The following is a 13,849-nucleotide window of genomic DNA, read 5'->3' on the forward strand; positions in this document are numbered from 1 at the left end:
TGGAATGAAGAACGTCACACAGGCCATCATTTGCATACCTGTGCTCTAAAATAGTTGAAATGTGACTCATCAACCAATACATAACAGCATGTCAGCAATACATTCAAACAATAGAATGCCTTTTATTGCTAATTATTTTTATTGTTATGGTATTTACGGTATATTATGTAGTTAACTAAACCTTGTGGCACACCAAGAGCAGCAGTACAGTACGTGTAAATAAAACCACAGCAAGCTTGCATTTCCTGCATCATCCTTATTTTCCATCGTGAAGTGCTGCCCAGCAGCTCAACTTTAAAAGTGCAAGCTTGTTATTTTAAAGCATTCATCCCAATAGTTAAAAAAGTGCAACATCAGTAGGGCTCATTTTTCAGATTTTGATGAAGGCAGCAAGTAAACATCATCCCAAATAGCTGAAATTAAAGACACAAAGAAAGTGTTAGTTCAGTACTTAACATTCTTCTGGATGGAAATTGATTTTTTATTTTTTTTTACCTGTAAAACTGCAATCACAATGCCCAGTGCGCCAAGAATATACAGCTGACTGAGAATAAACTCCTCCAGTTTCATGACGCAGCCTCCCTAGCATCATAACACATTTAGAATATTGTTTATACTGTAAGTCAATTGGTGTCAAGTGGACCGACACGTGTACCCACCTCCGCTTTGTAAACATTGGAGGGATGGTCTCGGATGCCGCAGAAGCTGCTGGGAGTTTTACAGCAGCTGTCGGGAACAAGCTGCCCGTCTTGTGCGGCCTGGATCCAAATGCTGTCTTTCCAGTCGGAGGAGCCGTTACTGCCGCAGCATTGGTACTGAAAGGGAACAACACAAATGAGGTCCATTTCAACAAGAATGCAGTATGTGGATCTTCTATATCCACACCTCCTGATGGAGCTTGTCCACAGCTTGTGTGACGCTGTCCTCCCCGGCTTGTTGGTATTTCTGCTGCATGGTCACCTTTAAGTTTTGCGTCAGCTCCTCATCCAGCTGTGACGACACAAGCAGCGCATTGGCACTTGTTTTTCTTTTGAGTTGATTTAAAGTTGACCCGACTATGTGCATTTCATATCAACCTGTGACAGAGCATGTTGATATACAGTACAGGTGCATTTTCAATAAATTACAATCTCACAGATGACATTTATGTATTAAGAGGATGCAAGCAAATAAAACTTTTCCAAATGTCAATTCCGAGCTCATTTGAATCTTTCTCATTTTAAATGGTAAATTCTCAAAATGAAAAACACTATCATCAAGTATTTCACTGTGTCTTGACAATCAATAATGGATGAGTTTCACCTCTTTAATTAAACTACTGACATAATTTAAAGTATTTTATAATATTCAAAGATATTGAGATGCACTTGTAAAATACATCAAGTGGCAGCAGATTACCTTTTGGCAGAAAGGGAAACACTGGAGCAAGAAAAGGGGGGAACAAAGAAGGAATGTGTGAGAAGGCTCAATTCATGGTCAACAGGCAACTTAACGCTCTGTTACAATGATGGTGACAAAAATAGATGGGGGGGAAAAAAAAAAAAAGAAAAACACGTGATTTCTTTTCAACTTGTCGTGGCAATGAAAAATAATAATTCACGCTGGACTTGGATTTAAAGGGCCGACAGCACAAACAAACACACAAACAAGTTGGGAGTAAAAGACTTTACCTCTTGGTATTTAACGTATGCCAAGACACCTGCGACGAGTTCCAGCAGAAAAACACACAGCAACAGCACCAAATACTGCAAGAGATATTAAAAATGAGAAACAACACATATGTCAATCTGATATTGTAATGCTGGTCAATATGGCTTGAAATGGTCTTTTCTGAATCAATTTCCCTCCTTTGCTTTGTATTCAGAAACAGTTTCAAAAAGGTTGGTGACTCCCGGTTTAGTATTGACGTATGATATGAAATATTTTCAGCAAGTTGTCTCATAGTCCTAAAGTCGGTGGGTTTGTTGACCAGAGGTTCTCGATTTACACAACACGTATCCTCCCCCGGCTGCCTCTGCATGTCTGCTTTACGCGGATGCTTGCGATGCTCGTCATTCCTTTAACCATAGCCAAAATCTAAAAATGTCAACTCTTGAGGACACGCGCCATGTGACCTGGCACGTCACACTGCAGCTACATTCGGGGTGGGCCGTTCCGGTGAGTTGAACACGGGACACAAGGTGACTCGGGCTTAACTTTCAAATCCCCCCCCAGACCAGATCAGCGTTGTCTCCTTTTAACGAATGATGAGGACAATGAATTTTTTTTTGGCCTCACCACAATCAAAAGCCTCTTCATCTCCCCCAGAGTGGCGCAGCATCCGATGATACCGGTGACGATCACAACGGCCCCGGCGACGATGAGGACGTAAGCGGATGCTCTGTAGAAGTCGGAGTTCAGCAAACTTATGTAGTCGCTCTTCTCCACCAAAGTCCAAACGCCCACGGCCAACACTGCACCCCCTGCCACCTGAGGCAACAAGTCAAAATAGTCCAAATCAAGTCAAAATAGAAAATAGATTCTATCTGCATCCTCAAAGCATCCAAATAGTGAAAAATTCAAAAATAAGTGTATCATTTTGTTTTTTATCAAAAATATTGACATTGCTTTTGTATCTTACCCAAAAAAGAATGTTAAACATGAGGAGCATGTACTTCAGACATATTATCCCACACTTGTTGGAGTTTTCCCTCCGAGTTTCCATTCTGAAAAACAAATAAATAATAATAGTACCAGGTTGCAATACAGTGTGGAGACATTTGACAAATGACTGATGGCCTAATACAGTATTTGCATCAGAGCCTATTAGAGCCAGTATTGGATCCACTGTGATATTTATTATGCAAAACACACATCCAGTACAGCATCTGATTTGATGTGTCTTTGAAGCAAAGATTTAATAGCCTCCATCTAACAACTCCCAAAATTATTGCATGCAATGAAATCTAATAGGTTGTAACAAGAGTTTATTTCAGGTGTAATATCGTATGATGTGTATTCCCCATTGAGTAAACGTGAAGAATGAAACTTCCCAAACTTGCAAGGAGTGAGCAGGAGTAGCTCACTAATGAAATTATATATGTGGTGGGTAAAGATACTTGACAGCTTGTGTCACATGACATGCAGCGATAACATAGCTACTGTAGCGCACTGGAGCTGAAGCCAAAATTAACTCCTCAGGCGGAACTATTTAAGATAAAAGAACATCCTACAAAATGAACAACTTCACATCTCAGAAGTGGGAAACCTACAAACAAACAAAAATAAAAATAGAACTCTTCATGGCCTTAAACCAAGTGCATGCATCGGGGGTCAAGCAAAAAAAAAAAAAAGAAAAAAAAAAGGCTCCTGGAGATTTAGTTTGAATTATGGTGTCATGCAAAAAGTGCTCAAGCGAGGCCAAAACTGTCCCACCTGATTGAAGATTTCAATTTCCGTGGCAATGCCTTCCAGGATCCCACTCAAGCCCGCTGTGGGGGTGCTTCTGTCTGTGAAAGTCGTCTGCAGCACTTGGAGCGTCTCACAGTAATGTGTCCGATTGCAGCCGCTTGCCCAGCCGACACTTGCTAAAGTGCACCAGTGCCTCCCACTGGCCTCTTCCACATCAAGTGAGTGTGGAGCGTGGAGGGAACCTTCAGGAAATACTCAAACATACTGGGACAAGTGGGGTCAATGCAACTGTATTGAACAGAATTAAAACATTGTAAAAGCGTACAAACTTGACAGTAAAGTCGACTTTCAGTCGATATAAGACGACACACTGTGTCAAGAAAACATTGACTTCTCATTCTCGGAATTGGGAAGTGATCAAACTGGAGGAGGTGAACAAACGGAACCAGTTGAACCTTTTTCAAACATTTGCCCTTTTCTAATTATACACAGCAACGTCTTGGTGGAGCACACTTTGTCAGGGGAAGACTATCTTCACGTTGTTGATCAAGCCGGGCAACCAACTTTCTGAAATAAAGCAAAAGTGACGTCCATCCGCACAATGTAATGAGCGGTGTTATTATTTGAACCTCATCACTTATTGAATACAAATAAACTGGAGTACAAACTATTGAATAACTACAACACAAAAAATACAAATGATAACTGCTCCGATGATGTCAAATTGAGCAAGAAGTAATAACGGGGAAAAAAATGTGCTCTCTATTGATTACATGTGACCAGTCATTAGCAAATAAAATGAATCAACAAAACATCAATGTAAAGCAAAGCATCTTCAAAAACAGTGTCCATACTCAGCCATATGAGTCATCAGTTCCTCGACATTTGCTCCGGTTTTGGCGCTGCACTCGTAAAACGAAGCCTGGTGCTGCTGTACGGACCAGCGTTACATCATTATTCATCCCTCTTTTCTTAATTTGCAAAAGAAAGTTTTTGAATGATAAATTTTACCCCACCTCTGCCAACTTCAGTCCGTCTCTTGGTTCCACTTTTCGGTGGTGCCCGTTGGCCAGGTCCAGCTTGTTTCCGAGCAGCATCAGCGTTGCACCATCGCACATCTTCTCCTATGACACGCCCGTTACATTACACGCTAAATGTACTTATTTCTTAACCTTTATTGAACCAGCACACCTCTTGCGAAATAAATTTGCGGCATCCACCTGCTCACCTCCACAGTGTGCATCCACTCTCTCGCAGCGATGAAGGAGGCCGGGCAGGTGATGTCATACATCGCCAGGATGGCGTCAGCATTGCGGTAGTACTGCTCAGTCACGCAGTGAAACCTGCACGTATGCGGAGGAGGTCGGCGTAGCGGCACGCTGACGAGAAGGCCGACTGACCTCTCCTGGCCGGCGGTGTCCCACAGTTGCAGGGTAATTGAGGTGGAGCCAAGGGTGATGGTCCTCATCTGGAAATCGACACCTGGCGGCAAACCAGCTCATATAAGGAGCAGCGTTGAGAAAAGTTGAGATGAGCTCACCAGCGGTAGCGCTGCCAAAAAGTCCTCGGCAGTAGTGCTGGATGAAGGAGCTCTTCCCCACCCGTGAATTGCCCAGGAAGACCACCTTGAACACATGCTGAGTCTTCACAAGGCTGCTGCTCTAAAAAGTGACATCATATTCAATCAGCGCTTTCCTCATGAGGAAATTTTGACTCCCTTGTGTAGTGCTTTCTGAAATTGCCAATAAAGTCAAGCGTCCTCCCTACCTGTCTGACTCTTTCGCAATTGACTCTATATGATGCCTTTGAATTGTTTGCTTTTTTTTCTGCGTTCTGTTCGGTGGATTTCAGCAAGTACACACAATTAGTGGCTTCTGCCTCAGTGGGCCACACAGACTTGCTCACACAAACCTCTTCACTGGATCATCTGGTAGAAAGTTGTGCCCTACCACTGACCCTCTCTTCTGCAAATTTTCTTCCATATTTGGATTCTGAAAGGAGTTTAGCGGAAGGTCATTAATGCTCGACACCATCCACAAACAGCAACTTAGACGAAATAAACCCAGTGCTCTGCAGACATTTATTCTGCTACATGTGCAAGAAAGCAGTACACAAATGACACGCATTGAATTGTAATTGGTGGAACACACGACATTCTAATCAAGGGATCACGCGTGTACATAGCTTTTTGTTAGTTTGGCAGAATCGCCTTCCATAACGCAGAATAAATGTCTTTTCAAGCTAAGGTGTCAGTCTCCGACACATGCGAGATGCTGACTGAATTCAAAGAGTAACAAGCCGCAGAATGCGACGATGACCAGGAGGCGGGAAAGAGCTACGAAGCCTTTCCCACACTTATCTTAGGGTGGAATATCGCTGATGAGTCCATGCACTGTATAAGTCTTCACTGAGGTCATAGGTTAGAGGCAGGGGAGAAAGAAGAGGGCATGGATGACTAACCCTCTTCTTTGTCAGCTGGGCATCTTTCTCGTCTCGCAGCCTTTCATTCATATCCCTGCAGAGAAGAAGAATTTGTCTGACATTCAAACTTATGTTAAAAAGGAGCCAGCACACGAGTGACACCATTTCACAGGCCTCACAAAATGTTTTGTTGTTTGACTAGGCTTTTCCTGACATTCTTTTCCAAGTGAGCCAAAAGGCATTGTGTTAATACTCATGAGCTGCTTATGAAACCCTCAACCGATTTTTGAATGTGCAAAGTGTACTTATTGCAGTGCGTGTTGAGTGTCAGTCCTATTTTGTTACCTTTCATTACTTTGCATTTGAGTTACCTTAACAAACCAAGTTGTCTCAGGAGACTCTCCTTCTCTTTCTGTATGTTTCGTGACACTTTAGTCACATTTCTGTGGTGAAACAAGAAATCGAAAATTAAATGCTCAAAGATACGAATGTTGTATCAGTAATATATACTGTACATTACACCTGTGTAGCTAATCAGTCTTTACTTGTTTCTTAACAAAGAAATGCTTTGATTTTGCTCTTAACACGGCAAAATATATTTTACTCAAATATTATTTGTAACACAAGATCTGTTTCATAAATCTCCGCTTACTGCTGTCTGTCCACTTGCTCCTGGGCGGCGCTGAGCTGTAGCTGGGTCAACTGAAGCATGGCGGCCTGTAGCTGCTCCCTGCTACGCTCCGCCTGCTCTTGCAGTTGGACGTTGAGGCTGTGCAGCTCCTGGTTCTGTTGCTTGATGTTTGCCTGCTCGTAGATCAGCTGTTGCATTCTGCTCTCCAGCTTGAGGTAAAGACAAATTCTGTTGAGGGCTTTATGAGCAGGAACATCAACAGGACCATCGCTACCAACCTGTTTCTGTCGGCTCAAGGTTATCTCCAAGTTGTGGTCGCGCAACTTCAACTCTTCTTCAATTTCTATGCCCCTCTGCTTTTGTTTGATGCTCTCCTGTTTTGAATTTAAAAAAGTATTTAATGGTGAAAATAATGTTGCCTTTTGGTTGACACCCGTTCCTTCAATCCACCTCTTTCGGTTTACTCGGTGAATTACGTTTGTTTGATTATTGGAGTCGACTTTTCATGACATCACCTTTTACTATTTGTGTTATTCTCTCGTGCCGGTTTGAGTGAATAAATATGATTAAAACTACTGAATTATGTTTGCTTTGGAATGCATTAACACTTTTACACACCCTCACAGAGCACACACTGATCTGTACCTGAGCCAGGCGTTTTTCTCGTTCCTCTCGGATTTGGGTTTCCATTTCCTCATATATAGACCGAACAAATTGATCGTGCTCACTCTCCCGTCTAAAGTGCGACAAAGTTGCAGGGAATGTTAAAACTCTTCTTACTGCCACAAAGTACAATGTGAGCAAATGTATTTGAGTGGCACCTGCGCAACGCTTGCTCCAGGCTGTCTCTCTCTCTGATAGAATCTTGCAGATGTGCGACGGCGTGCAGCAAGATGCCTTCCAGTAGCTTGAGCAGCTCTGGCCGCTCTCTCTGCAACTCACACCATAGAGAACAAAGCTCCTGTTGACTGACACACAACAGCAAAAAACAAAGTGGCACTTCACAAGATTGTTGTCACAATAGCATAGTTGTGATTTTGATACCATAAAGCACAAAGATACCATGATTAAAACTATAACATGGCAAAAACCTGACATTCTAAATGCTTTGATTTTTTTTTTTGTCGTAACAATGGCGGTCCCACCTGTCAGAGAGTTTGTCAATGCCCAGCTCATTCAGTATGTCGCTAAGTCTTATTGAAGCAGCATCCTCCGACCAGTCTGCCTGGTCTGTCTCTTTCCCAGCGAGCTCTTGGCTCTGCTCGACTGTGTCTTTTGTCCCCATCAGCTCACCTGCACCAAGCAAGACACTTGTTTGAGAGACATATTTCCCCCAGGACTGTGATGCCAAACTGCAGTATGCACACCAAGTCCTGCGCTGAACTCCAGTGGTGTAACGAAGCCATTGCGCTGGCGGTCCAGACTCTCAAACACGGTTTCCAGCTGTTCGGGTGACAGAGGCAGTTCCATCTGGAGCCTCTGAGGAAAGGATGTGGAAGTTAAAAATGAGGTGTTCGCTTCCATTGTGGCACACTGTCGGCTCACCTGCATGTCGCGCTTTGTGATGAAGCCTTTGCCCTCTTTGTCGCATAACGCAAATAGCTGCTTAGCCTTCCCCATGGTCTCTGACTGTGGGCTTGCTGCTGCTGCTTTTCTCGGGGTGGGAGAATCGACTGGGCTGCGACCCTTGCTCAGTCGGGGGGTCCCTGGTGACAGACTCTGAGGTCGTGGGCTTACAGGTACAGCCTCGCCACTGCCTTGACCTTCCAGCACTTCTCCATCATTCAGCCATTTAGACATACTGTAGCTTATGCTGGAACAGAAAAATAAGTCGATAAATAAGCACCTGAGCATCATAAGTGTGTATCAAACTGCTTTTGCTTTAATCATTCATTTATTTCAGTTTCAACAAGGTTGGTGGCCCCTGATCCATAGTAACAGTTATACTCACTTTTTTGTTGCAAGGTTCTGCAACAGCTTAGCTCACAGGTCCTCCCTTGTCAAACAAGAACAACAAACTCTGCTGGGATCATGTGCATTATCTCCAGCTGCTCTGTCAAAATTGTCTTCACTCACATCTGCACAGGAAACATGATTCCATGTCACAATCCGAAAATTATTTGAAAACTATTTTTCAAACAAGATTCTAATCAAGCTTGAATATGACTCCTTCAGAAACAGGGTGTTAGGAAATTTCTATCAGTCAAAGTGTAATTTATAGTAATGCACACCATCGAGCCAATTACAAGAATCCAAATTCCCATGGCAGAAAGGTACGGCTTACAGCAATGGTGATACACTATAAACAAACCAAGCCCAATACGGGCAATATAAAAAGTAAGGAACAGGATGGAGTCGTCTGACTTTGTTTGTACTTGAAGAGGAGGGTGGATAGCCCGCAGTGAGGAGATGCAAAACACAGTTTGTACTCATTTGCATGGTTACCAACTTACAACTACCACAACTGCAGGCAAATACTTTCCCAAGATCATTAATTACTTATAATTACACATTTTAAATACGTCATGCAACCTCCAATTCCCCTAAGTGGTTTATTATTCCAATGACTTTAGATACCAGGAACATGTTGAATGTGACAACATAAAAACCCTCTCCAAACAATGGTGTGTTCCCTTATCCATAAAAAAAAAAAAATATTTAGAGAGTGACTCCTGGTAGAACGCTGGAAAATGATCTATGAAGCCTTCACGGCTTTCTCCCAACACAAGTGATAAGATAAATTCCATCGTAAAAACTATGTCAACAGTTTATGGAGGCTTTTAGAGTACAGGCAGGGTAAACTGTAGTAACTTGGAATCTTAGTCATGCGTTTTATGTCTTGTTTTCTCACAGAAAGCGACAATGGATTACAGTTAGTACAACGACAGTTCTAACAAAATAACTTTAATTTACTGTATGTTTTTTACACGTACAGAATGTTAAAGACAATCTTTATTCCAAGCGCCAAAACCAAACAGCTGCCATTCTAATGGTCAGTGACGTTAGCTAAACATGCTAACCGAACCAAACTTGACATAATATACAGTGTTTGAAATTATTCCTAAATAATTTACAAAACAGGCTTAAAGTGTGGTGGAAACATGAATATTAATTTCATATATACTCAGATAATGCAGGTAGACTAAAGAATAACATTTAAGACAAGTAAAATAAAGTCAAATATTGACATACCAACAGTGTGCTGGACGCAGGTGTCCACTACCTTCGATCACTGAGTTCTTGGAGCTAACCTGGCGAGTACTGCTTGTGGCCCATAGATGGCAGTAGATACCATTGCCGCGCATTTTATTTTTACCGTAAAGTGTTGTTTAGTGTGCAGCACAAATATCTTATCTGCATATGGTGTCTCTTTTCAGGTATTTTTGTGTGATTTCGCTAATATATCTCATTTATTCAGAATATTACCAAAGTACGCATCATTAAGTTTTTACAAGTGATGAAAAAGCAGTTTTGTAACTATTTGAAGAATCCTTACATTAGTTATTACGGTAGAAGGTTCCGTTACCATGGAAGATACGGAAATGCGTACGTTACTGCTGAAAAGCAATTCTGGGCTAGATGTGTGTCTCCAAATCAGTGTCGAAAATCACGAAGGTTTTTTTTGTGACCTTTATTCATTTCGAGTGTTCTCCTGGCTTCTGTCGGTAAGTATATTTATGATGCCTCACTTGTACGATAACAAAGGGGAAAACAACAGGGGCTTAAGACGCAATTCTTCGAAGTCAAAATCCTCTGTGCAACCATGCCAACCTGGCGATTACTATACTATTACCTATTTCAGAAGGATTGTTTGTTGTATGAGCTACCTTACGCGAGTAGAAACGCGTCAAAACTTCAATTGAGGCGATGATATAACTTTAGGCTGCACGTGTAACATCTAGAGCACGTTGGTTATATATTCCTGTTACATCAACTTGTAGGAGCTCATTGCACAGAACAGACTACAGGTACAGTTTTTGGTTTGCTGTGTTTCAAGAATAATAATGGTATTCCTTTGTGTTTTCTTGCAGGTAATTCAGTATGAGGAGACCTTCCATCAAGCAACATCCATTGTCTGCAGTGATTTTATGGACTACTTACCATCAGCAGCAAACATCTCATGTTTGAGAAAACCACGCAGGATGTTTCTGGATAGAGACAAGAGTTTTGGAAGAACTGTATACAGCACTGTCTCGCAATGTGAATAGGTCCCAGGAGTGCTTTCAGAACTTCAGCATAAAGAATTCATGTACATGTAAAAAAAAAAAAAAAAAAAATTCGGGGCGATGCTACAGACAAGCAACTACTCCCTAGTGCTTTTGATCCAGCTCACACTTTTGGCTTTTGACCTTTTCGTCAACTCCTTCAGTGAACTGCTGAGAGGGGCGGCCGTCATCCAGCTCGTGCTCTTCATGTAAGTTATCTTGTAATTTTTCCCCGCGTAACTTTAAACCCATTAAATGTAGACACAGATATTTAATTTGGTCTTGCATTGTTTACTTTTGTTGATTGGTAGTTTGTATAAAAATGTATTGTTACACAAAATGGTCACACGTGCACTCTGTAATTGCTTATAACATGGTTTTGTGGTGATTTTATTTATATATGCAGTGTTGTTTCGTGTTCTGTTTTGTTAGTACGTCCAACCTTTGTCAAACCTTTTTGCAGCATCCAGGACATCGCCATCTTGTTCAACATGATCATCATCCTGCTGATGATGTTCAACACGTACGTGTTCCAAGTGGGCCTGGTCTCGCTGCTGCTGGAGCGTTTTAAAGCTCTGCTGTTTTTCTCCGCTCTCTACCTGACCCTCAGCATCTGCCTCCACAGCTGGGTGTTGGTACGTTAGCTCTGCAAAAACCTTTCAAGCATGCCTACAGAGTCCATATTTGAAGTTGTCCTCTTTTGTGTAGAATCTCAGATGGAGAGCACCGAATAGCTTTGTTTGGACGGATGGCCTTCAAGCTCTCTTTGTTTTCCAGAGGATAGGTAATTTGCCAAAGTTGTACATTTCCCTGTCTTTCTGTGCATTCATCAAATGTCTCTCTACTTGCAGTGGCTGTGTTGTATTACTACTTGTACAAACGCACAACAGAGTACATGGGGGACCCGAGGCTCTACGTGGACTCACTTTGGCTGCGTGAGGCCTTTGCCAGAGCTCGGCAGTAGACACAAAAGATGGACGCAAGCGCATTGGAGACTTCGTGTTATTGAGCAAGAAATATGTTCCTCACTCAAGGGTGACCACAACTCAAGCCCATCTGTTAAAAGAAATCACACCACTATTTGTTTACTATTCCCAAGCGGGCAATTTGTTTAAACTTTCCATGGGCAAGTAAACCAAGGTGACATAATGCATTAACCTGGATTGAGCCTGGTAATCTTCCATACGTGGCCTTTGGATTGCACTCTGAATAGAGGACTGCATCAAAATACTATCATGAATTATTTTAGTTACTATCCATTCCATACATCTCATCAACATATCTCTTGTCCTTCCCGGCGGCTCACCAGGTTTTATGGAAGCTAGGTATGAATATGTTTACATGATGCCAGTAATGATTTTAGAGTGAACTCACTCATGTCACTGTGCATCTTTTGAATTGTCTTGCTGTTTTTTTGTTTTTTTTTTAAATGATTAAATATTCCTTCTGTAACCCATGTCTAATCCATCCATGGATAATAAGGAGGTATCCAGGAGACAGACTGCTCTATTTTTAACAAAGATTAATCAGGATTTAGGTGCCAGGAGTGCAACACGCCATAAATAGTCGTCTGAGTGTCACAAATATCCTCGCTACAGGTCAAGTTGCTTTAGTAGACTTCTATGTCTTGTAACTGGAGTAACGTATCTATTGCTAAGAGACATAGCGGCTTCACATCTACCATCCTAAATGAATGAAAATATCAGAAGTTGTACAAAGCCCCCTTTTATTTTGAAAACAATCCCAATTATTGTCAGTGCAGTCCAATCAAACTCAAAATCCATGTCCTGTGTTTCTGTGTCGTCATTCGTTCTGATGGAATGTGTCGTCATCTAAGTTGGCCACCTGAAATGACAGCAGCACTTATTGATGACCAAAAATCACAAGGAAACGAATTCCAAAGGATCCTCTACCTTCATACGTAGATGCCAACCCAGAGTAGCAAGAAGAGCACACCGAACCCCATGAAAAGTGAAGCTACCAGGGAGATAAGCAACTCCTTGTAGACGTCTCTGGTGTATTTGGTTGAAGTCACCTCATAGCTGACAGGAATGTTAAGGTGGTATCATCCTTATAGAAAAACGTTATACTTAACAGTGGAAAGAGTGACATCTGCTGGCAAGTATAGCTAGCTATTTTAAGATGATGGAGTACAATCATAATTGACCAAATTTAAACACTGGTTGGATATTCAAAGTTCTTGTCAACATATTTATAAGTCTATACGATCTTGTCAACATTGAGATTAAGGACAACTGTATGTCCCTAACACTGAGGGAACTGTCATTTTTTTCCTGTGAAATGACTGCCCCAGTGCTCAAATCATAGTGCATTAAAATATAATGCATGTCTACTATTCAGATATATAAGATAATCATTTACCTGGCTGTGTTTGTATTTGATCGATGGATTACTAGATGCTATTATTTGATAGAGTGAGTTAATGCCAGAAGTACACAGTTTCTTAATAAAAACAGACTAACCATGAAACCATACTAAAATCTAATGCGTCCCCTATCCATTTAAATAATAGCGAACATGACACAGGATACACGAAGAACCAGGCTGTGAAGAACATCCCAATGGCCAACAAGACCACCGTGAGGTGGGGGAACACAGCCGGATTCACCGGGCTGGTATATCTGGTCATCGCCTCGAGTTCCTGTAGCCAAACAACATCGTCATGTTATTGATTTCATTGTGTACAAGTTGAGAGCATTAGTTTGGGTTCACCATATTTTTTAATTGAATCGGTGTTTAGACGCGGGAGGGCTAACACTGTACAACATCTCATTGCTACTCTCGAGACAAACGACGCATCATAGTAAGTATGCGATGGTGATAAAATGCACAGTTATTTTAACCAAGTAAAAACTACATTCAAAACGATTTAAAAGCAAAACTATACCATTTCAAATAAAGCAGAGAGCTCCTGCCTCTCGAGGTCCAAAATGATAAGGCCACGTACTGCCTCTTTTCCCAACCTTTTCCGGGTTTAGGTGACGTAGACGTGACGTTACAAGTCTACTGCATTTTGTCCTTGGCGTAGTCTATCAGGATTCACTGTACTCGATTTCAGCAATGGATTCACATTTCATTCTGCAAAACGGTGCAAAAATCAAGATATATGTAATCTTATAGGTTGTTAGCAAACTTTAAAATTCAAACAGTATATGTTGCAGGTAGATTGACCAGAATCTAG

General features: G+C 41.7%; 4 protein-coding genes across 16 annotated transcripts; 1 reads left to right on the top strand and 3 right to left on the bottom strand.

The window, feature by feature from the left end:
- Positions 1–121: 121 nt before the first annotated feature.
- On the bottom strand, positions 122–3,564 carry cd151 (CD151 molecule). 2 transcript variants are annotated; one of them, XM_085915442.1, is made up of 9 exons: positions 3,415–3,564; positions 2,621–2,705; positions 2,278–2,469; positions 1,671–1,745; positions 1,399–1,419; positions 886–990; positions 660–815; positions 496–582; positions 122–413 (listed from the first exon to the last, which is right to left on the bottom strand). In XM_085915442.1, exons 2-9 carry the CDS (start codon positions 2,702–2,704, stop codon positions 354–356), a joined length of 780 nt encoding a protein of 259 aa, XP_085771568.1. In that variant the 5' UTR covers position 2,705; positions 3,415–3,564; the 3' UTR covers positions 122–353. The 2 variants fall into 2 exon arrangements, with proteins under 2 accessions (XP_085771568.1, XP_085771570.1); XM_085915444.1 differs by lacking the exon at positions 1,399–1,419 and having other exon boundaries at positions 131–413.
- Positions 3,565–3,809: 245 nt separating this feature from the next.
- On the bottom strand, positions 3,810–9,710 carry cracr2b (calcium release activated channel regulator 2B). Of its 12 annotated transcripts, none has more exons than XM_085915425.1 (19): positions 9,635–9,710; positions 8,394–8,520; positions 7,988–8,255; positions 7,810–7,921; positions 7,588–7,735; positions 7,264–7,410; positions 7,088–7,178; positions 6,721–6,816; positions 6,464–6,651; positions 6,183–6,254; positions 5,851–5,905; positions 5,302–5,381; positions 5,158–5,223; positions 4,931–5,046; positions 4,791–4,872; positions 4,619–4,733; positions 4,407–4,514; positions 4,245–4,321; positions 3,810–3,957 (listed from the first exon to the last, which is right to left on the bottom strand). In XM_085915425.1, the coding sequence occupies exons 3-19, from the start codon at positions 8,240–8,242 to the stop codon at positions 3,873–3,875; spliced, it is 1,893 nt and encodes a 630-aa protein (XP_085771551.1). In that variant the 5' UTR covers positions 8,243–8,255; positions 8,394–8,520; positions 9,635–9,710; the 3' UTR covers positions 3,810–3,872. The 12 variants fall into 12 exon arrangements, 11 of the variants coding, with proteins under 11 accessions (XP_085771551.1, XP_085771560.1, XP_085771555.1 ...); XM_085915434.1 differs by having other exon boundaries at positions 4,931–5,051; positions 5,158–5,245; positions 5,293–5,381; XM_085915429.1 differs by lacking the exon at positions 5,158–5,223 and having other exon boundaries at positions 4,791–4,858; positions 4,931–5,015.
- Positions 9,711–9,945: 235 nt separating this feature from the next.
- On the top strand, positions 9,946–12,065 carry tmem138 (transmembrane protein 138). Its single transcript, XM_085915328.1, has 5 exons — positions 9,946–10,107; positions 10,474–10,856; positions 11,111–11,282; positions 11,356–11,431; positions 11,499–12,065. The coding sequence occupies exons 2-5, from the start codon at positions 10,729–10,731 to the stop codon at positions 11,609–11,611; spliced, it is 489 nt and encodes a 162-aa protein (XP_085771454.1). The 5' UTR covers positions 9,946–10,107; positions 10,474–10,728; the 3' UTR covers positions 11,612–12,065.
- Positions 12,066–12,356: 291 nt separating this feature from the next.
- On the bottom strand, positions 12,357–13,705 carry tmem258 (transmembrane protein 258). The gene is made up of 4 exons (XM_085915329.1): positions 13,556–13,705; positions 13,200–13,309; positions 12,561–12,689; positions 12,357–12,492 (listed from the first exon to the last, which is right to left on the bottom strand). Exons 1-3 carry the CDS (start codon positions 13,556–13,558, stop codon positions 12,563–12,565), a joined length of 240 nt encoding a protein of 79 aa, XP_085771455.1. The 5' UTR covers positions 13,559–13,705; the 3' UTR covers positions 12,357–12,492; positions 12,561–12,562.
- Positions 13,706–13,849: the final 144 nt, after the last annotated feature.

The sequence above is a fragment of the Syngnathus leptorhynchus genome, chromosome 6 (assembly GCF_054491065.1).
Source record: "Syngnathus leptorhynchus isolate UIUO chromosome 6, UIUO_Slep, whole genome shotgun sequence".
Taxonomy (NCBI): domain Eukaryota; kingdom Metazoa; phylum Chordata; class Actinopteri; order Syngnathiformes; family Syngnathidae; genus Syngnathus; species Syngnathus leptorhynchus.

Bases quoted from the DNA above. Each gene is read 5' to 3' on its own strand.
- tmem138 (XM_085915328.1), top strand. From the start codon at position 10,729: ATGCTACAGACAAGCAACTACTCCCTAGTGCTTTTGATCCAGCTCACA. The intron at 10,857-11,110 runs GTAAGTTATCTT...ACCTTTTTGCAG, and splicing joins ATCCAGCTCGTGCTCTTCAT to CATCCAGGACATCGCCATCT. The intron at 11,432-11,498 runs GTAATTTGCCAA...CTCTACTTGCAG, and splicing joins CTTTGTTTTCCAGAGGATAG to TGGCTGTGTTGTATTACTAC.
- cd151 (XM_085915442.1), bottom strand. From the start codon at position 2,704: ATGGAAACTCGGAGGGAAAACTCCAACAAGTGTGGGATAATATGTCTG. The intron at 2,470-2,620 runs GTAAGATACAAA...TTGTTGCCTCAG, and splicing joins TGTTTAACATTCTTTTTTGG to GTGGCAGGGGGTGCAGTGTT. The intron at 816-885 runs GTGTGGATATAG...GTTCCCTTTCAG, and splicing joins TGGACAAGCTCCATCAGGAG to TACCAATGCTGCGGCAGTAA.
- cracr2b (XM_085915423.1), bottom strand. From the start codon at position 8,242: ATGTCTAAATGGCTGAATGATGGAGAAGTGCTGGAAGGTCAAGGCAGT. The intron at 4,515-4,618 runs GTGAGCAGGTGG...GGCGTGTCATAG, and splicing joins AGTGGATGCACACTGTGGAG to GAGAAGATGTGCGATGGTGC. The intron at 3,958-4,244 runs GTATGGACACTG...GCTTTATTTCAG, and splicing joins CTGATGACTCATATGGCTGA to AAAGTTGGTTGCCCGGCTTG.
- tmem258 (XM_085915329.1), bottom strand. The intron at 12,690-13,199 runs GTATCCTGTGTC...CATTCCTGTCAG, and splicing joins TTCACAGCCTGGTTCTTCGT to CTATGAGGTGACTTCAACCA.